The 22,193-nt window shown below is 49.9% G+C and overlaps 1 protein-coding gene across 2 annotated transcripts in view; it reads right to left on the reverse strand.

The window, feature by feature from the left end:
- The window catches only part of LOC122390487 (angiopoietin-4-like), a 39,405-nt gene that overhangs the window by 2,432 nt on the left and 14,780 nt on the right, over positions 1-22,193 (reverse strand). The window contains exons 3-8 of one of the 2 annotated variants that reach the window (XM_043383493.1): positions 18,241-18,442; positions 17,790-18,015; positions 16,444-17,547; positions 11,905-12,029; positions 11,526-11,612; positions 10,986-11,162 (exon numbers count right to left, since the gene is read on the reverse strand). In XM_043383493.1, coding sequence (XP_043239428.1) covers positions 10,986-11,162; positions 11,526-11,612; positions 11,905-12,029; positions 16,444-17,547; positions 17,790-18,015; positions 18,241-18,442 — 1,921 coding nt within the window. Of the gene's footprint in view, positions 1-10,985; positions 11,163-11,525; positions 11,613-11,904; positions 12,030-16,443; positions 17,548-17,789; positions 18,016-18,240; positions 18,443-22,193 lie in introns of those variants that run through there. The other variant, XM_043383501.1, reaches the window with a different exon arrangement.

A 22,193-nucleotide genomic window follows, 5' to 3' on the forward strand; every position in this document is an offset into this window, starting at 1 on the left:
AAAACGGTGCCGTTTTCGATAATTTTTATTGGTTCACCCTAAGTGGTCCAAATCGGTCCAAAACCGCTAAAATCTGTTGCAGACGAGCCCATGCTCCGAAACTACTGGACCGATTTCGATGAAACCTTCACCATTAGACGCGCCGTGGTCTGAAACGGTGCCGTTTATGATAATTTTTTGATTGGTCCACCCTGAGTGGTCCAAATCGGTCCAAAACCCCTAAAATATGTTGCAGACGAGCCCATGCTCCGAAACTACTGGGCCGATTTCGATGAAACCTTCACCATTCGACGCACCGTGGTGTAAAACGGTGCCGTTTTTGATAATTTTTTGATTGGTCCACCCTTAGTGGTCCAAATCGGTCCAAAACCGCTAAGATCTGTTGCAGACGAGCCCATGCTCCGAAACTACTGGGCCGATTTCGATGAAACCTTCACCATTCGACGCACCGTGGTGTAAAACGGTGCCGTTTTCGATAATTTTTTATTGGTTCACCCTAAGTGGTCCAAATCGGTCCAAAACCGCTAAGATCTGTTGCAGACGAGCCCATGCTCCGAAACTACTGGGCCGATTTCGATGAAACCTTCACCATTCGACGCACCGTGGTGTAAAACGGTGCCGCTTTTGGATAATTTTTTATTGGTTCACCCTAAGTGGTCCAAATCGGTCCAAAACCCCTAAAAACTGTTGCAGACGAGCCCATGTTCCGAAACTACTGGACCGATTTGGATGAAACCTTCACCATTCGACGCGCTGTGGTCTGTAACGGTGCCGCTTTTGGATAATTTTTTGATTGGTCCACCCTAAGTGGTCTAAATCGGTTCAAGTACAGCCCAAAAATACGTTTTCATGTAGTCAATTGATGAGCTGGTTTCCGCAGCGCGGAGGTGCCCCAGGCCCAATTAGCATGCATTTTTGCTCTAGTTTGGAAAGCAAAATGCATGACAATGGGTTTGGGGCACCTCTGTGCTGCAGAAATCTATCCGGACTCTGTCAAAGTACAAACGGGTTTTAGGCATTTTGGACCGATTTCGACCACTTAGGGTGGACCAATCAAAAAATTATTTAAAACGGCACCGTTTCAGACCACGGCGCGTCTAATGGTGAAGGTTTCATCGAAATTGGTCCAGTAGTTTCGGAGCATGGGCTCGTCTGCAACAGATTTTAGGGGTTTTGGACCGATTTGGACCACTTAGGGTGGACCAATCAAAAAATTATCAAAAACGGCACCGTTTCAGACCACGGCGCGTCTAATGGTGAAGGTTTCATCGAAATCGGTCCAGTAGTTTCGGAGCATGGGCTGGTCTGCAACAGATTTCAGGGGTTTTGGACCGATTTGGACCACTTAGGGTGGACCAATCGAAAAATTATCAAAAACGGCACCGTTTCAGACCACGGCGCGTCTAATAGTGAAGATTTCATCGAAATCGGTCCAGTAGTTTCGGAGCATGGGCTCGTCTGCAACAGATTTTAGGGGTTTTGGACCGATTTGGACCACTAAGGGTGGACCAATCAAAAAATTATCTTAAACGGCACCGTTTCAGACCACGGCGCGTCTAATGGTGAAGGTTTCATCGAAATCGGTCCAGTAGTTTCGGAGCATGGGCTCGTCTGCAACAGATTTTAGCGGTTTTGGACCGATTTGGACCACTAAGGGTGGACCAATCAAAAAATTATCAAAAACGGCACCGTTTCAGACCACGGCGCGTCTAATGGTGAAGGTTTCATCGAAATCGGTCCAGTAGTTTCGGAGCATGGGCTCGTCTGCAACAGATTTTAGTGGTTTTGGACCGATTTGGACCACTTAGGGTGGACCAATCAAAAAATTATCAAAAACGGCACCGTTTCAGACCACGGCGCGTCTAATGGTGAAGGTTTCATCGAAATCGGTCCAGTAGTTTCGGAGCATGGGCTCGTCTGCAACAGATTTTAGCGGTTTTGGACCGATTTGGACCACTTAGGGTGGACCAATCAAAAAATTATCCAAAACGGCACCGTTTCAGACCACGGCGCGTCTAATGGTGAAGGTTTCATCGAAATCGGTCCAGTAGTTTCGGAGCATGGGCTCGTCTGCTTTTAAGGGGGTGTATGGTTCTGGACCATTTTGGTCCGATTGGTCCAGTCAGAGTGAACCAATCGCCAAAAAACGAAAAACGGCACCTATATAAGTTCCCTGCTATTGAATGGTGAAAGAATTATCAAAATCGGTCCAGTAGTTACTGAGCATGGGCTCGTCTGCTAATCTCGTCTGCTTTTTAGACACTCCCGCTCTCGACCTAGTGAGCCTAGTGAGCAAAACGCACGCGACTTGTTTAGATGTATGCCTCGCCGAGAAGTGCTGAATTTCCTCGGCGACACTAGCGACATCTAGTGACTGACTTATAGTTAACTACGGTCTACGGTGTGAATGAAAAACGAAGATGCTTGGAAAAGTCCATCAGTGGGCACTGCTCGCCGTAGTATTTTGGACAGCGGTGACCCGAGTGGAAGACACTGTTGAATACTCACCAGGAAGTAGTTGCAAAGTACCGGCTCAGCTCACAATCATTCTCCCGCGCTCGGCTCCGTGTACAAGACATAGCCGAAAGCACAACAACAAGAGGCTATACCTGGTCCTCCTATTGCTTCTGGCCGGAGATATAGAGCTGAACCCGGGGCCTAGTGCAGTGCAGAAGGAGCCCTCAGTCACAGACCTCAGTCACCTCGGGGCAGGAGATGACGATGTAATCGGGTCGAGCTGCATGGTGTGCAAGGAGCCAGCCGAACCTCTACTACTGAGATCCCGTGTCGTGACACCCACGCTAGTAAAATGTTCTGTAGCCGACTGCTTGAAGCACGCACACCTCCACTGCCTCAACGAGAGACAAGACAATAGCAAGACCTCATGGAACTGCGGCTGTCATGGCGATGGACAGCACTGCTCTCTGCCTGCCCAGCCCACCCATCGTAGCTGCATCCCCGCACTACATCCGCCTACGACGGGACCGCTGACGCAGAAGCGCGGCGACCAATCCTCGCCTGAGCGTCGGTCCTCGCCTGATCAGCCTGCACACACTGCCCGTGAGGACACCCCTGCGCAGCACCAGCCTACAGGATCATTGATGCGGACATGCGACAGCTCAGTCAATCAACAAGAGCGCTGCTCTGGGGCTGGATGTTGCTCTGGGCCTGAGCACTGCTCCCTGCCTGATCGCGGCACTCCACCCCAGCGCGGCATTTCACCAGAGAACTGCTCTAAGCCTGAAGACTGTTCTGGGCTTGAACGCTGCTCTGGACCTGAGCGCTGCACACCACCTCAGCGCGGCACTCCGCCCGAGTGTGGTATTCCGCCTGAGCGCTGCTCTGGACCTGAGCGCGGCGCTCCACCTCAGCGCGACACTCCGCCCGAGGGTGGTACTCCGCCTGAGCGCTGCTCCGGACCTGAGCGCGGCGCTCCACCTCAGCGCGGCACTCCGCCCGAGTGTGGTACTCCGCCTGAGCGCTGCTCCGGACCTGAGCGCGGCGCTCCACCTCAGCGCGACACTTCGCCCGAGCGTGGTACTCCGCCTGAGCGCTGCTCCGGACCTGAGCGCGGCGCTCCACCTCAGCGCGACACTCCGCCCGAGTGTGGTACTCCGCCTGAGCGCTGCTCCGGACCTGAACGCGGCGCTCCACCTCAGCGCGGCAATCCGCCCGAGTGTGGCATTTTGCCTGAGCGCTGTTCTGGGCCTGAGCGCCGCTCGACGCCTGGTCAGCCTGGTCAGCCACACACTGCTCGTGATGGTGCCACTGCACGACACTCGTTTTCGGAGCCTGAGGCGACCCCTGGCCCATCATTTATATCAGCCAGCGTGATGGATGTCATGGAAGCACTGCGCCTTACGCAGATGAAGGTCGATAAGATATCAGATGATCTGGTAGACCTGAGACACCTTCTTCATGCGCTGTTAGCCAGAGATGACTGCAGACCATCACCACCACCGCCTCACCGTGAGGATCCCAATCTACGAGATCATCCAATTATCCCCGACGTCGGGACGGAACGGAGAACAGGTCGGACCGGAGATCAATCAAACATCCACGTCCCAAAACGAGCCGTTCACATTGTCGGGGACTCGAACGTCCGCCGATTGAAGGAGACCAATGGTCAGGTAAATGTCTCTTACCACTCAGTATCTGGTGCCACTACTCAGCAGATAGAACGAGAACTTTCTGATATCCCGGACAGGTCTATCGCACCAGCTATCGTACTACATGTAGGAACAAATGATTTGACTTTCAAAGGTTCAGAGACAGTAGCTGCCGACATAGTTAGACTGGCTCAGCTTGCCAAAGCTCGATCTGGGGTAAAGCGTGTGTACATTTGCAGTGTAACACAGAGGCGAGATATAGAGGATTCTTCATGGCTCCGAGTGGAAGATAAGGATATCTTTTCCAAGCGGGTTACTGAAAAACCGAGCGACGAAGGAGCGAGGTTTTTCTGTAACACGCGAGGAAAAGATATCCGATCTTCCACGAGTGAGCCATGAGGAATCCTATATCTTTCTATGTTGAGGTTTATTCTTAATTAATAAAATATTATATTTAAATGCATTCATCTATGTAAAAATAGATGCAGAGTAGTTTGTTCTTATTTGAGAAGTTTCATCCATAAACAAAGTCGTTCGGTTATTGACCCATCATCACTTGAACTCTTGATTTTTCGCTATGAACCCTCGAGACCTTATCTTTGCATCTCAGAGGGATGCAGAGATAACAAATTCTTATCTTTGCATTTCAGAGGAATGCGAGATAGAAATATCCCTGCACTGTAGACCCAATGGCAAATAAACCTCAACTAGAAAGATAAAGGTTCCTTTATTTTCAGTAGGTCAGAGAGCATTAACAACCGACTTCATTCCTTTTGCGATAAAAATCCAGGAATTGAGTTCATTGACTTGCGACGACAACTGCAAAAGTGTCGTTTCGATGGCCTAACAAAAGATGGACTGCACTATAACAAAGCCGGTGCGTCTTGTACTATCCGTACGATTGTCAACAACGTCAGTGATTTTTTAGCATAGATTTAGATGTCACTGATAGTCAAACTAGCAAGGACAATTTAAATCGCGCAAGCCAGAATGACAGTTATTGCAAGCTAATGCGAGCTCAGTCAAAGAATAAAAGTGTCATCTACGGTAGCGATGGACATAATCGCAGCATAAGAAAGGATAGCACATTAACAATAGCCGTTTTGAACTGTAGAAGTATTAGATCGGAAGAAAGGTCAAGAGAGTTTCAAATGTTTGTAAGGGAGCATAATCCTGACGTTATTATGGGGACTGAATCCTGGCTGTCATCGGATATTAGTAACGCTGAAGTGTTCCCACAAATATATGTCACTTACAGAAAGGACCGCTTAGAAAAGGGAGGGGGAGGAGTGTTCATATGCATCAGGGATAACATTGCCAGCTACAGGGAAGATATCAATAATGACGACCAGTGCGAAGCACTTTGGTGTCATATAACTGATAAGTTCCAAAAGCATTACTTACTTTGCTGTTTTTATGACCCACCTAGTGATAGTGATTTATCGTTGTCCCAACTTTTGTGTGCCCTTGAAGAAAAGGCCCGAGAACAAAACACGCGAATCATTATTGGAGGCGATTTCAACCTCCCAGATATAAACTGGAGCCAAATGACGTCGAGGAGTGGAGGCAGGTATCATGCCAAAAGTAATATTTTACTTGACACTCTCAATAACTGTGGATTGGAGCAGTTAGTTCTAGCACCAACCAGGATATCTGAAAACTGTAACTCCACATTAGATTTAGTAATAACAAACGTACCGCAACTAGTGAGTGACATCACAACCTGTATCGGTATTAGTGATCACTTGGCAGTTCTTTTCCAAGTTGATGATGTTTGTCGAAGGCGAAAGGTTAGGAGAGAGGTCAAGCTGTTTGATAAGGCAAATTTTGATCTGATTAATTATCAGTTATATCAGTTATACCTAGGCTTCTGCGATAATGCACCAGGAAGAACGGTAGACGAAAACTGGCTCGAGTTTAAAGCATCTATAAAGCAAGTAGAAAAATGTATCCCAAGTCGTAAAGCCAACACTAGTGCTGACCCCCCGTGGTATAGCCCCGAACTCAGGCGCCTTGATGACAAACAGCGAAAGCTACATCAAAAGGCTAAGGCGTGTAGGCAAGAGGAGTTTTGGCGTAAATACAAAGAACTGAAAAGGGTCGTAAAACGAGCCCATAGGCAAGCAGAAATGAACTATAAAAGGAAGCTTGGTTCCCTGATTAAAGAAAATAGTAAGTGCTTTTGGAAATACGTAAAAACTATGCGCGGTCAAAAAACAGGAATCTCCTCTATTCGGTCTCAAAGTGGTGAACTAGTGGTAGATCCAAGAGGAATAGCCAATGTGTTAAATATGCAGTACAAAAAAGTGTTTTGTGGCTTGAGTGATGCACCTGAAACTGTTCCATCGAACTATCGTGTAACTGAGTCAATGGGGTCTATGCTGCCCGTAGAAATAGACTATAACGGTGTTGTAGGTCTATTAAAGAACATAAACGTAACCAAGGCCCCTGGACCTGACGGCATCTCTGGCGCTATTCTGAAGTATTGTGCCAGGGTTGCTGCAATGTTTTTAAAGATTATATTTGAACAGTCCTTAAGTACGGGGGATGTGCCCCAAGACTGGCGCAGGGCATCAGTTCACCCAGTTTTTAAAGGTGGTAATTCAAAGCAGCCCGAGAATTACCGTCCAATATCCCTTACTTGCATCTGCTGTAAATTGATGGAGCGCATTTTAACTTGTGCAATCACAACTTATTTAGAAGAAACAAACCTATTTTCGCGGTTTCAGTTTGGATTCCGAAAGCACTTATCGTGTGAGTCACAATTAATAATGTTTTGTCAAGATACTTTCTCGTCACTTGACCAAAAACATAGTGTAGATCTTGCATTTATCGACTTCAGCAAAGCTTTTGACAAAGTGTCACATTACCACCTCTTAAAGAAGCTTGAAACGTACAAGTTAGATAAAAAAGTAATTGATTGGATTAAAGCATTCCTATGTAACAGAAAACAAAGTGTTGTGTTAGATAATTGCCATTCTGACGAGATACAGGTAACGTCAGGAGTTCCGCAGGGAAGTGTAGGGGAAAGTGGGTGTATTGCGCCCTCCTAACCAATTGCGCCCACCAACATTCCCACGGATTCAATAGCATGTTTAGAATTTTGTGTTCGAAAACATTATTTTCACCACTGGATTGTTCATTTTATGGCCCAAACACTCCGATGAAGCCAATCAGCAAGGCTCAATACGCCATCAAAGATGTTATGGCGTTTTCTTAACTTTTTTGCAGTATTTTGAACCGTTGGCTATAAAAATTTACGATATTTGTGTGATTTTCAGAGTGATATTTAGAAAGAAAAATCCTTTTTTTCATTGTATTTCACTGAAACCGTAAGCTTCCTGCAACATCTTTATGATAACTTCTATGCTTTTATCAAAAAGTATCTCAATTTTAATTGCGCCCATGGCAATTGCGCCAGGGGGGCGCAAATAGAATAATGGTGTAGCCATTGTATCACGACAGTATGAATGCATCATTAACTGATTGCAATAAAGAAGGAGTTTTATGTCAGGCAAGGGAGCAGCCCGCTGTCGTCAGTCCGCAAATTATCTCTATCGTCAAACTTATAATGCAGCTGCCATTTAGGCTACGACTTGTGGTGTAATTGACAAAATACGACATTTTCAACATGCACTCAGGCGTGAGAAGTGACAGCTATGATGAAAAAGTAAAAACTGATATCATTAAGTTGTCAAAACTATAAAATTATTAATTTTGAGAGAACCGATTGAAAATTTAACTGTATAGGCGCATACGTTCACATATATCTAGTCGGTTACAGTAAACGTTTTCGTTGCACTTTTACAAGCGTACGGACACATGTAAAGTTATCTACCTGGGCAAAAGACATCGCGATTTATATCTACATTTATTATTCATCCAGCCTGAATAACATTATAAATGTTTAAGTAAGCCGCAATGACATTAGACTGCCGGGGTGTATGCATTCCGTCTCATTCACTTAGCCATGTAAAATATAGGGCGCGATTGGGTTCTAATTGCGCCATCCCCCTGGCGCAATTTACAGCAGTTGTTGGCAAATGCGCCCTTTTGCATGTTTCTGAAAAACAGCTGTCAGAAGCAAACGAAACATTATTAATTGATCGGGAGGCTCTTAAATCGTAGCCAATGAGCTCCTCTTTGAAATGGTTACCAGTGCATGCTTATATCTCCAGCGGTTTTCTTGCAATTAGCATTTTTCCTTAAGGTGGCGCAATTCACCCTCCTTCCCCTACTCGGGCCAATTTTGTTTCTCTTATATATAAATGACTTGCCTGATAGAATTGATTGCTCGATACGCATGTACGCTGATGATGTTGTACTATACACAGATGTTGTAAGTAACATAGACTCTACTCATAAGTTGCAGACAAACCTAGATGCATTATTGCAATGGTGTAAGGATTGGAAAATGTCAGTAAATGTAAATAAATGTGCTATAATGAGAATGTCAAGAAACAAGCGTGCGGCAGTCCCAAAGTACTTTTTCAATAACTCAGCAATCCCAGTAGTAGAAGAGTTCAAATACTTAGGAGTGTTCATTTCGAATACTTGTAGCTGGCAAAGACATATACAGTATGTGGCTAGTAGAGGTAACCAAATGTTAAGATTTGTGAAAAGAAATTTTAACCCGGCAGGCGGTGGGCCTACCAGCCACCTTCCGCGCGGTGGGGGGGGGGGGCACTTTTTTGCCCCCCCCCCCGTATCTCCGAAACTACTGGACGGATCCGGAAAATTCAAACGGCGTTCGATAGCCCTGTCAAATTTGTCGAGGGAAACCAAATTTCATTGATCTCGGGGTCACCGATGACGTCACAGGTCAGGTCAAAGATAAAATGTTTCACCGTTCACGGGGCTTCTAGGGAAAGCGCTATAACACCGAGTAAAACGCATTTTGTCGAAAATCAGCGATAAGGCGTCAGTTGTCTAGTACATATGTTGCTATTAGAGGTCACTGGTCATACCAGGTCAGGTCACAGGTCAGGTCACCAAAGGTCACCAAGGGTCACCACATGAGCCCAACTTTACTAAGGTTATGCGATGCATGTTTTATGGCCAGTTTTTCATTTCCAACTCAATGGTGTTGGTTATAAGACCATCAGGTACGGTTTAGGTCACTTTCTGGTGGAGGTCAGGTCAAGGTCAGGTCAAAAAAGGTCAAATTTCAAAGTTGATATTTTTGCATAAAATGGGTATCGATTCGATGCAGCTCGTCACGGGGAGTCTAATGGGGGTCTTTGTTTTGCGCTACGAGGTCTAGAATTGCTAAAAATTGAGTTTGAAAATTTGACGTCATCAATTTTGAACAGTTTTTTCGCCATAACTTGGCCAAAAAAAAGAGGTATCGATCTCAAATTTGGTATGTAGATAGAAGGCGGTAGGGGCTATCACATATATTCCGGTTTTTCGAAATTCAAAAAAACTTTTTGGATTTTTTGGCTATTATATTCAAAAAATCTATTTTTTGATTTTTGGGGTCAAAATCCAAAAAATTTGAAAAACCGAAATAGCAGTTTTGTAGCCCTTTTAATTTCACACCTTTTATGTCTGACACATTTTTCTGTATCTCTAAAGCTGTAGGCCTGACAGCTCTTCCCGCGAAACCTTTTTTTGGGTCGAAAATGGCGAAAATTACGTCACTCTGACGTCATTAGCGGCCAACCTATCATAGCCTTTGGAAACATTTTTGGTCACCATGTGCGCTAGCTGCTCCCGGGAGGGTACTGAAAGTTTGGTGACGATCGGCGCAGCGGTTCTCGAGATATATCGAAAAAACTAAAGGGGGGGCAAAAAAATGCCCCCCCCCCCCCCACCGCCTGGAAGGTTAAAGGCTGTCCACAAGTAGTAAAAGAAACAGTGTATACATCTTTAGTTAGGCCATTAATAGAATATGCAAGTTGTGTTTGGGATCCCAACGCAGAAGGAATGAAACACAATTTAGAGATGATACAGAGGCGTGCAGCTCGTTTTACCTTGAACGATTACAGTAGGGATATCAGCGTCACAGATATGTTGTCATCAATTGGCTGGGACACGCTGGAAGGACGACGCAAAGTTGCCAGATTGTGTTTTTTGTTCAAATTGTACCATGGCGAGAGTAGACATGACACTGATAATATTATTCTTAGGCCTAACTACATAGGGAGGAACGATCATCCCAAAAAGATAAGGCGGATACAATCGCGACTACTATCATACCACAATTCGTTCTTTCCTAAAACTATCCGAGAATGGAACCAACTTGATGTAAATTTAGCCGCAATAGAGACGCTTTCTGACTTCAAAGCGATGTTGTAATGTGTGTACTTGTAGTGTATAATGTTGTGTTCGATGTTTTTTTGAAAGAGGAGACTCATGCTACGACCAATCCAGACGAATCGAATTTAGTACGATCCGCCGACCATCACCAGGACCTACCAATGGTATTTGTGATGTTTTTTTATGAATACAAATGAACGCAGAAAGCTACCAATAGATGGCGTTAGCAGTGCACACCCGTAGGTATGCTGTGCCGCACGGCACACGGTGGCTGTCGACTGTCTAGTCTCCCGCTCGTGACATTGAAGCACGCGGCAGGCAGCCAATTAGCGTGTGTTGGAGCATGCTGAACGTTTCGGGGAGCGATTTACAATGTGGCCCTGTCGACGCCGCATTTTTTATTACCGTGCACGCTAATTGCTCAATAATAAATATATGATAAAAGCGTTAGTGGCCACCATGCACCCCAGCTTTCCGGTTCGGTGTGGCTCATGGTCATTAACGATAGGTGTCAGATCGTTGTTGGGAGTGCAATGGGGACTATTCTGGCCTGTATCCCCTCTACAGGAACTTCTCACAACTGCTTCCGAGTCCGGGATATGGAGGCGTATGTACCTGTTGAACCACCAGCCGCCTCCGTAAGCGTTGGCACAGGGACAGCAGGGCGGCGCCTTGTCGTTGGTCACGTCCCACGTGGAGAACTTGCTCAGGTTGTGTGACGTCAGTGAGTCAGACGCGTTCCCATGGTAACCAGCCACCTCCAGGTAATAGCCGTCGTCCTCGCCTGAAACTCTGAGCAATGACAATGTCCAGGCCTCTACACTCCGAACATTAGTCATAAGCAAAACACACACAAAAGGTTAAAAAGAAGGAACGTGATATGTGCTCTTTGTCAAACACCCCTACCGAAAACAAGGTGCTCGCATGTTAATTTTTACTCGCACATTTCACAGCGAAAACAAAATGAATCTTTGCACGTCTAACTAGTAACCTGAGTATCCTAGTCGATTATAAATGTGTTATGCATTGGTTCCGTTGAAATGTTTATTCACCTTTTCATTGCGTATATCGTGGACCATCTGGCATAACTGCACTGAGTTCCGAAATGTATTTACCCACGGTACCTACCTACAATTAGTAAAATGCACGACTTACTTAAACTTGGTGTAAATGGCGTAGGCGGTGTTTCCGTCAAAGTCTTCGAGATCTACTCGAAGAGTCACATCCTGGTCGTGCGTTAGCCTGAGGACGAACAACATCAAATGAGATGTGCCGAGCTTGCAAGTATAACATGCTCGCCGCTCGCAGTTCGTGCTGAAGCTCAAACGGATAAATCACCCTGAATCCCCGTGAAACGATTCTTCAAAATAGAGAAACAATATGCGGCCTTGATAAAAGGGATGTTCGGCAATCGGCATGTTATTGTAGGTACCGAATGACGGATATCTGTAAATTGTTCAGCCTATTTACGAAGCCTACTTCAGTGCCTAGTTGCCAGCCAATCCAACATTGCTGAGAAAATATTAATCCTTACTTGTGGATGTTTTCGTTTCCGAACCAAAACTCCTTGTCCAGGTCTCCGAAGCCGTGTTTGTAGGCATTCCATGCTTGACTGAAGTTTAGCTTTGGCGTTCCAAAATCATTTCGTCGCTGAATTACCTGTTAGGTAGGAGATTCGGTGTTAGCGCGCATGCACTGACATGCATGTCAGTGCACCTAAGATAAAGGCGAGAAGTTTAGGGGCGGTCGCAGACTTGGCGTTTGGGGGGGGGGGGTCAACTTGGCAAAGGGGCCCCCGCGTTGACCCGGGGGGCCCGGTGCTAGCTTAAAGGGGCCCATGGGCGTAGGAGCGGCTGAAACATTGGGGGTGAATGGGGCCAGGAATCCAGCCATGGCCGGTGAAGCGGGGGGGGGGGGGTAGGGAGCGGCACCCGAGCGGGGCTCATTGCGAACTTTGAGAGTGTACCATGTCGAACAGGTATCGATAAGTGCATTTTGAAGCACTGATAATGTCAATAATTCACGCAACTGTGAATTGGCTGCCGTAAAAAGTAAACGCGGCTAATTTAGCCATTTTCGAAGACATCCCGCTAAAACTTTTGACATTGGGTCATCAGTAGGTACCCAGCTAACAATTTGCCGTTGTTACAACGTCGTTTAAACGTTGTCAAATGGTTACCACAACGTTCCGATTTGTCGTTGTGACAACGTAATTTTGTAGACTCCAGACAACGGCGTGACAACGTCATCCGACCATGCATTTAAATGTCATCACAACGTTTCGGTAACGTGACCGTGACGTCCCAAAACCGTTCTCACAACGTCCCGCCAACGTTATGAAATGTTTTCTGTAACGTGCCAACAGTGTTTCTGGAACGTTGTCACCACGTTTCCACAACGTGACTACAACGAGAATAGAACGCTTTGGCAACGTCTCTGCGACGTTTCTGAACGTTTTTATCACGTGCGCACCACGTTGTCGCTACTTCGTATCGCGTCCCTGCGACCCCGAGTAAACGTCCTAAACATTTTCGCAACGTCCTCTTAACGTGTTCGCAACATACTCAGAATGTGTTTCCGGCGCTCTCTTCCCGTTCTCTAGACTTGTAAAAAAGGCATGTAAGAAGTGTATATTTCAATACATCACACAGGTCAATTTACAAAAAAAAAAAAAAACGACAGCGGCGGCATCGGTAATGGGGCATGGGGCCCAGGGGCGCCCCCATGGGTGCGTGGGACGGAATTGGGTTCTACCGGCTCTAGCGCTAGCCGCTAGCACGCCAGAACTGGTGGAAGTTCACTTCTTCACTAACCCTCGCTGGGAGGATCACTCGGCGGACCGTTAGGCACCGGCTCATTTGCGGCCTCGATGTCCCTCGGCAGCTGGCAGTGCCTGACCAGACGGTCTGCACGCCCCCCGTTCCGGTCGCAGCTTCCGGACAGCCACTTCGCTACCGCATTGCCGATAGTAGGCCTGCCACAAGGCGCGCTGACGAGTTGCAGGACGTCTGCGGGAAGACATGAGGGAAAATCAGACATATTCAATTCATGAAAAAAAAATCACAAAAATACCTTCACCACTTCCCGTAACAGTGCGACAGGCTAGATCAAACATGTCAACACCTTAGTGGCTAGAGCTACAATGAACTATAGCCTAGACCGCACGATATTACAAGGCACAATCTTGCAAATGCTACTCGTAAATGGTACTTTGACTTACCAGTCAAAACAACAATCACATCAAGCGCAGACAACTGGCGCTATCTTTCATCTTCCAGCTACCTCTGCCGCGCCCGCCGCCGGTCCTCACTGCTTGCTCGGGTCGCGCAGACTGCGGCTCGGCCGGCTGGCTCTGAACGCCGGCCGGTGACACTGACGTCACGGCCCCTCCGGCGAGGTCAGGGCGGCCGCCTCCGCTCGACACTGGCTGCCGGCGTGGTTCGCTGGCAGCCGCGGATAACAGCCGCGTTTACATAGGGATAGTTGCAAGCCTCTAGCTCCGCCTGTGATGTTGCAAAACATGCCAATGACGCTTTGCAATTTACACAATGATCTCATCTAAATATACGAAAAGTACTACATTAAAATTATCGCAGAAGAAGTGAGCAACAGCCCCGACAAAAATGCTATGTAACCGGGCATATTGTTTGGGTAGCAGGGAGCCGGATTTGTGCCGGACTTGGCGGTCCGAAACCATACTAACTCCGGAGCGCTACGGCAAAGACTGGCAACCGGAGTCACCATCAAATTAATACCCACCCGCCTTTTAACTATATGCTATACATACATACATACATACATACATATATATATGTATATATATATATATATATATATATATATATATATATATATATATATATATATATATATATATATATATATATATGTTAGAGAGAGATAGAGAGAGAGAGGTATCAGAATTTACTTGTAAAAACACCGCTGATTATTCAGTACCTATAATGTCAAGGTTGTGAAAAACCGTTTTAACAACGTGTTGGCGACCACCAGCTGACAACGTGAACAACTGAACAGTCCTAGTGTTAAAACATGTCAAATTTAACGATGAAAACTGAACATGCGCATTGGAAGTCAAAGGAAATGCATTATATGGCCATATATGTCACCATGCATTATCAAAATATAATGTTGCAAGTGTGCGGTTGCTGCAACGTACCAATAAAACGTTGTCACAACGTTTTACCACAACTTTAGGACCAAACCATGGCTTCACAACGTTCAGAACGTTGCTAGAACGTAATTAAAACGTAATTTCGCAACTTACCGAAACACGACGTTGTGACAACGTTGTACTAACGTTTCCTGTTAGCTGGGTATGTGTTCAATCACATGTGTTTCGTTTTGTCTTTTTTTTTTACTTAAGCACAACTGTGAGTAACTGGTAGGTAAGTAATTTAAGTCAAACCCCAAGAGGCCGGCGTTGGACCCAAGGGTCAGCGAAGGGCCTCAAAGGCCCAGATGGGGCCCCAGAGGCTGATGTGGGCCCTCAGAGGCAAGTGCGTGACGCCCAAAGGTAAGTCTTGGGCCCCCCAGAGAACATAATAGGGCCATCAGTGGCCGGTGTAGAGACCTCATGGGGGCCTATAGAGGCCAGTTTGGGCCCTTCAGAGGCTAGTGTGGGGCCTCAGACGTCGGTGTGAGGCCCTTAAAGACCGGCGTGGCGTGGGTCCTCAGAAGTCGGCATCGATCCTTCAGAAGCCAGTACGGGGCCTTCAGAGGCACATAGGGTCAGTCTTGGGTCCCAGAAACGGAAATGGGACCATCGGCGTGGGACCTTAGTGGGCCGTGTGGGACCTTTAGAGACCGGTTTGAGTCCTTGGAGGCCAGTTTAGGGCCCTCAGAGATCATTACAGGGCCTGTAAAGGGCAGTTTGAGACCATCAGAGACCGACTTGGGCCCTGAGAGGCTAATGTAGGTCCTTACAGGCCAGCATGGGGCCCTCAGAGGTCAGCGTGGAGCCCTAAAAGATCGGCATGGGCCGGCGCTGGACCCCAGAGGCAAGCAGAGGGTACACAAAGGCCAAGATGGACCCTCAGAGGCCGATGCGGACCCTTAGCGACCGGCATCGGGTCTTCAGAAGCCAGTGTGGGGCCCTCAGAGGCACCTAAAGGTTAGTCTTGGGATCCCAGAGACAGAAATGAGGCCACCAGATGCCGGTGTGAGACCCTCAGACGCCGGTTGGGGCCCCCTGAGGCCGGTTTAGTGGCCCTTAAAGACCATTGGAGGGCCCTCAGAGGTCGATGTGGGCTCTCAGCAGTCAATGTGGGCGCTTGACCGCCACTGAAGGGCCCTCAGAGATCAGTGTAGGACGCTCAAAGGTCGGTGTGGGAACTATTCATAGCTGGGCGTGGGTTTCTTGAGCCTTGTGACAATCGAATAAGGGCCAGCGCCCCATGCGCTCATGGGGGCCCATCGGTTGCTTGGGGGGGAGGGCAAATGATGTGATGGCCCCCCTTATTTGCCTTGGGGGCATGCCCTGAAAAGCCCCCCCCCCCCTGCGACCGCCACTGGAAAAGTTGCCAACCTTGCGAGAAATACCATCGAAGTGGTAATCAAACCGACTTTCAAATTTAGCAGCCCTTTCTCGGTCGGGGGACTGATGAATCCAACCGCAACGATGCACGGCACTTTCAAGAGATCCAATCTAATCCAAACCATCAACGTGAGTAAGTACAGTCTCTCTTGAAAGTGCCGTGCATCGTTGCGGTTGGATTCATCAGTCCCCCCGACCGAGAAAGGGCTGCTAAATTTGAAAGTCACTGAACCAATTGACGTGGGGAATGGATGAAGGTGACACTTGGTTTGGTGACTTAAATTTAGCAGCCCTTCCTCGGTCGAGCTTGATGAATCCACCGCAACGTTACGCGGTACTTTCAAGAGAGACTGTTTATTGTACAAGCTCTGCCCGACTGACCGTCCTTTCGGCTCACTGAGACCATCCACCTCCCCTCCGCCATGCCCACTGACCGTCCACCTACCCTGCTCAGCCGAACGTCCCCCTCCCCACACCCGTCCCACTGACCGTCCCCCTCCCCACATCCGTCCCACTGACCGTCCACCCTCCGCCGTCCGTGTCCATGTCGCAGTAGCGCTCCATGAAGTCGAGGCCGACCGGCGGGCCGAACGCGTCGCCGAACCGGTAGCGCACGTCGCTCTCCATGCCGAGCTCGGCCAGGTCCTCGCAGCCGCGCAGGCCGGGCAGGCCGGGCCCGGGCGGCGGCGGCGGCTGCTGGGTGGGCGCCGCGCCCGCGCCGGCCGCCTGGTGACCGCCGGCCGCCGCCGTGCCTGTCGCCGCCTCCGCGCCCGCCGCCGGCTTGGCCAGCAGGTCGAGCGCGGCGAACAGCCGGTCCATGGTGGTGACGGCCGTGCTGTTGACCGCCTCGGTGAGTGCCTGCAGCGCCTGGGACGAGTTGGTCGCCGCCTGCCGGCCGTGGTCGTGCAGCTCAGCCAGCAGCCGGCTGATGTTGGCCTGCCGCTGCTCGGTGCGCTCCCGGTGCTGCCCCAGGCCCGCCGCCAGCGCCGCCGTCGTGTCGGAGACGTTGCGGAACGCCTCGACCGTCTCGGAGCCGGCCTGCCGGATGGTCTTGAGACGCGCCACGACGTCCTCCTGGTGGCGCTGCAGCGAGAGGTCGCTCTTGTCCTGCTTGGAGCCCTGTCGGAACAGGACGTCCTCGAGCCGGTCCAGCTTCACTTCCATGGTGGAGGTGCGGTAGTCGAGCACGTCCTCCATCCGACCCACGGCCTCGCGCACCGACTCGAACTGGTCAAAGTTGAGCTCCATCTGAGTCCACTGTTTGAGCAGTTTGTCGCAGCTCGGTGCGTCGGAGCTGTCCACGCCGGCAGCGGCGGCGGCGGCGCTGGTGGGCGGCGGACGTCCCGGCGGCGGGCGGCGGCGGCCGCGCGGCTCGCCGTGCACCCGCGGCCGTGCCTGGCGCAGCACGCTCTCGGTGGAGTTTCGGCGGCGGGCGGCGTGCACCTCGGGCGGCCGGCGCTCCGTCACCACGGCGGCGATCCTGTCCAGCTTCACCTCGATGGCGTTGAGCATGTTGTTGCTGCTGATGGCCTCCTCCAGCTCGTCCTGGATGTCCCGGTACTGGATGTCGGCGCCGGGGCCCGCCGACACCACGCCCGGCTCCGACTCCACAGAGTTGACCACCTGCGGCCGCGCACCGTCAGGTCAGAGCTCAGGGGGCGACAGCACGGGCCGCAACGGGAATCCGCCAGTTGTGTGTACCCAGGGGCGCGGGCGAGAAACAAAACATTAGCGAGCACTGGTGAAACAAAGCGCTACTTAGGACGTGTATGAATGGTAACTTTAATTGTCTATACACAGTTATGTTATTTATTACTTCATTCAATCTAGTTTATACCTATTGTTTTAATTGATCTCGTGATTACCTTTTTGATGACAAATCTCCGTCGGTTCATGCCTTCGATCTTGGTCTTGAGCTCTCGGAGCGTGGCCATGACGCCTTTGATGGCGAAGTCGTTGACCATGGCACCGGAAGACTCTGGTATTTTGGCCACCAGGCGGGCCAGCTGGGCGTTCAGCTGATCGACGGCATACGAGACGGCCGAGTAGGGCGTGATGTCCTCATACAGCTCGACCGTCCGGTCAATGCCCCTGACAATGGAACATCACGGTCATTGCTCCTAAGGATGGAACGGCACGGTCAACGCCCTGATAACTGATGAAAAGCGTCCCTTATAACAGAGCAGCGTGGTAAATACCCTGATGCTGGAGCGGCACACTTTTTGATCGTCATTTCATCTAGCGGATCATGACTCGTGTCTCGGTAAGGCATTCATATTAGCAGCATTAGCAGTGAGTGCATCGACAGGTACTGACTCTTTGAGGAGGTCCATCTTGCGGTCGGTGCCGACCAGCAGGTCCGTCCACGAGGTGATCACCGACTGGAAGGTGTCCCAGACGCGCGCGCGCTCCTGCAGCTGGCCCAGCTTGTCCTCGACACGGGTGAGCGTACGCGCGGTGCCCACCTGCAGCTGCTCTATCCGGCTGAGGTACTGCTGGCCGAACTGCTCCATCCGCGCTGCCCACACCGCACCGGTCACCGGGTCAGACACCGCGCTGCCCACATCGGTCACCGCGTCAGACACAGGAGAAATAGGACGTCAGACCCGGGGAATATGAACGTCAGACACGGCGAATACTGACGATATACACGGGGAATACGGATGTCAGTCATGGGATACGGACGTCAGACACGGGAAGTACGGACGGGAATACGAACGTCAGATCCGGGTAGCTCGGACGTCATACATGGGAATACGGACACCCAAAGGCGAAAAATACGGACGTTTGTCAGACCCGGGAAACACGGACGTCAAAGGAGAAGGAATACCTACTGGCGATAAATGCGGAGGGTACCGGTACTGGCACGTGCGGCCCTGTCCGTGTCCTTTGCCACCGTCTGTGTCCATGTCCCTAGTTGTGACGGGCGACGGTAATAAACCGACCGACCGGCGCGGCGACAGCAGTCGGCGGAGCCGTGCGGTGCAGCCTACCTTCAGGCGTTTACAGCTAGTGCCATCTAGTGGCAGATGAAAGAAACACGGAGCTGGGACCGCGCGTTCTTGGTGGAAGAGGCGCACTAAAAAAATTAATGAGTGAGAGGAGAGAGAGAGAGAGAGAGAGAGAGAGAGAGAGAGAGAGAGGGAGAGAACGAGAGAGAGAGAAAGAGGGGTGAGACTGCAGTAGGCGTACTTAACCCGCGCACCGACGGGGGTCTGCGCCAACTTAGAACCGACGGGGGGGGGGCGGATGACCGCCCCCCCCCCGAGATCTCGAGAACGAAGCAAGATAGCGACAAGCGGTAAACGGCATCGGATACGCACGGACAAGGTCTACAATTTTTACGCAGGTCATTTTCAGGTTAGGTCAAAGATGACGTCACAGGGGTCAAAGTCAAAATGGCGGCGCTGGATATGGAGTTTTTCTCGAATAACTTTCGAATTAGTCAAGATAGGAAAAAACTAAGAGCATCATCGTGATCCTCTTGTCAATCCGCATCGAATGATATATATGTTGACCTCGAAAGGTCAAGGTCAAAGGTTGACCTCAGGTCACGTGACCTCGAGGTCATCATGTATATCATTTGATGCGTTTTGACGAGCTGAACACAATGAGATCATCCGCGCTGCTTTATCTTGTTCCTGTACGGAGTTATTAGCAAAAAAACTTTGTTGACCTTTGATGACGTCACATGATCTTACAGCTGCCCAACAACAAAACAGACCTCAAGGTAGTGAAGGTCGATGTCCGTGAAGTTAGCGTCAGCAACAGCAACGAATACAGCGTCGGATTCAGAATCGCTTGAAAAACTCATATTAGGTCAATTGGGGGACGGGGAGCAAGAATATGACATTTATATGGCCCTAGCTCTTACCCCTTACCCCTTAATCGGCCCTTAAAGGAAGGGGCGCGTCAAAAGTGCCTCAAGGGTTCGTCTGATCGCCAAAATAAGGGTCGCAATCGATTCCTCGGGTCAATATCTAGCCGCAGCCTCGGGTTCCAGATGTGTGCAACTTACCCCTTACCCCTTAATCGGCCCTTAAAGGAAGGGGCGCGTCAAAAGTGCCTCAAGGGTTCGTCTGATCGCCAAAATAAGGGTCGCAATCGATTCCTCGGGTCAATATCTAGCCGCAGCCTCGGGTTCCAGATGTGTGCAATTTACCCCTCACCCCTTAATCGGCCCTTAAAGGAAGGGGCGCGTCAAAAGTGCCTCAAGGGTTCGTCTGATCGCCAAAATAAGGGTCGCAATCGATTCCTCGGGTCAATATCTAGCCGCAGCCTCGGGTTCCAGATGTGTGCAACTTACCCCTTACCCCTTAATCGGCCCTTAAAGGAAGGGGCGCGTCAAAAGTGCCTCAAGGGTTCGTCTGATCGCCAAAATAAGGGTCGCAATCGATTCCTCGGGTCAATATCTAGCCGCAGCCTCGGGTTCCAGATGTGTGCAACTTACCCCTTACCCCTTAATCGGCCCTTAAAGGAAGGGGCGCGTCAAAAGTGCCTCAAGGGTTCGTCTGATCGCCAAAGTAAGGGTCGCAATCGATTCCTGGGGTCAATATCTAGCCGCAGCCTCGGGTTCCAGATGTGTGCAACTTACCCCTTACCCCTTAATCGGCCCTTAAAGGAAGGGGCGCGTCAAAAGTGCCTCAAGGGTTCGTCTGATCGCCAAAATAAGGGTCGCAATCGATTCCTCGGGTCAATATCTAGCCGCAGCCTCGGGTTCCAGATGTGTGCAACTTACCCCTTACCCCTTAATCGGCCCTTAAAGGAAGGGGCGCGTCAAAAGTGCCTCAAGGGTTCGTCTGATCGCCAAAATAAGGGTCGCAATCGCTTCCTCGGGTCAATATCTAGCCGCAGCCTCGGGTTCCAGATCTGTGCAACTTACCCCTTACCCCTTAATCGGCCCTTAAAGGAAGGGGCGCGTCAAAAGTGCCTCAAGGGTTCGTCTGATCGCCAAAATAAGGGTCGCAATCGATTCCTCGGGTCAATATCTAGCCGAAGCCTTGGGTTCCAGATGTGTGCAACTTACCCCGTACCCCTTAATCGGCCCTTAAAGGAAGGGGCGCGTCAAAAGTGCCTCAAGGGTTCGTCTGATCGCCAAAATAAGGGTAGCAATCGATTCCTCGGGTCAATATCTAGCCGCAGCCTCGGGTTCCAGATGTGTGCAACTTACCCCTTACCCCTTAATCGGCGCTTAAAGGAAGGGGCGCGTCAAAAAAGCCTCAAGGGTTCGTCTGATCGCCAAAATAAGGGTCGCAACCGATTCCTGGGGTCAATATCTAGCCGCAGCCTCGGGTTCCAGATGTGTGCAACTTACCCCTTACCCCTTAATCGGCCCTTAAAGGAAGGGGCGCGTCAAAAGTGCATCAAGGGTTCGTCTGATCGCCAAAATAAGGGTCCCAATCGATTCCTCGGGTCAATATCTAGCCGCAGCCTCGGGTTCCAGATGTGTGCAACTTACCCCTTACCCCTTAATCGGCCCTTAAAGGAAGGGGCGCGTCAAAAGTGCCTCAAGGGTTCGTCTGATCGCCAAAATAAGGGTCGCAATCGATTCCTCGGGTCAATATCTAGCCGCAGCCTCGGGTTCCAGATGTGTGCAACTTACCCCTTACCCCATAATCGGCCCTTACAGGAAGGGGCGCGTCAAAAGTGCCTCAAGGGTTCGTCTGATCGCCAAAATAAGGGTCGCAATCGATTCCTCGGGTCAATATCTAGCCGCAGCCTCGGGTTCCAGATGTGTGCAACTTACCCCTTACCCCTTAATCGGCCCTTAAAGGAAGGGGCGCGTCAAAAGTGCCTCAAGGGTTCGTCTGATCGCCAAAATAAGGGTCGCAATCGATTCCTCGGGTCAATATCTAGCCGCAGCCTTGGGTTCCAGATGTGTGCAACTTACCCCTTACCCCTTAATCGGCCCTTAAAGGAAGGGGCGCGTCAAAAGTGCCTCAAGGGTTCGTCTGATCGCCAAAATAAGGGTCGCAATCGATTCCTCGGGTCAATATCTAGCCGCAGTCTCGGGTTCCAGATGTGTGCAATTTACCCCTTACCCCTTAATCGGCCCTTAAAGGAAGGGGCGCGTCAAAAGTGCCTCAAGGGTTCGTCTGATCGCCAAAATAAGGGTCGCAATTGATTCCTCGGGTCGATATCTAGCCGCAGCCTCGGGTTCCAGATGTGTGGAACTTACCCCTTACCCCTTAATCGGCCCTTAAAGGAAGGGGCGCGTCAAAAGTGCCTCAAGGGTTCGTCTGATCGCCAAAATAAGGGTCGCAATCGAT

The sequence above is a fragment of the Amphibalanus amphitrite genome, unplaced genomic scaffold (genome assembly GCF_019059575.1).
Source record: "Amphibalanus amphitrite isolate SeventyFive unplaced genomic scaffold, NRLGWU_Aamphi_draft 000020F_arrow, whole genome shotgun sequence".
Lineage (NCBI taxonomy): Eukaryota > Metazoa > Arthropoda > Thecostraca > Balanomorpha > Balanidae > Amphibalanus > Amphibalanus amphitrite.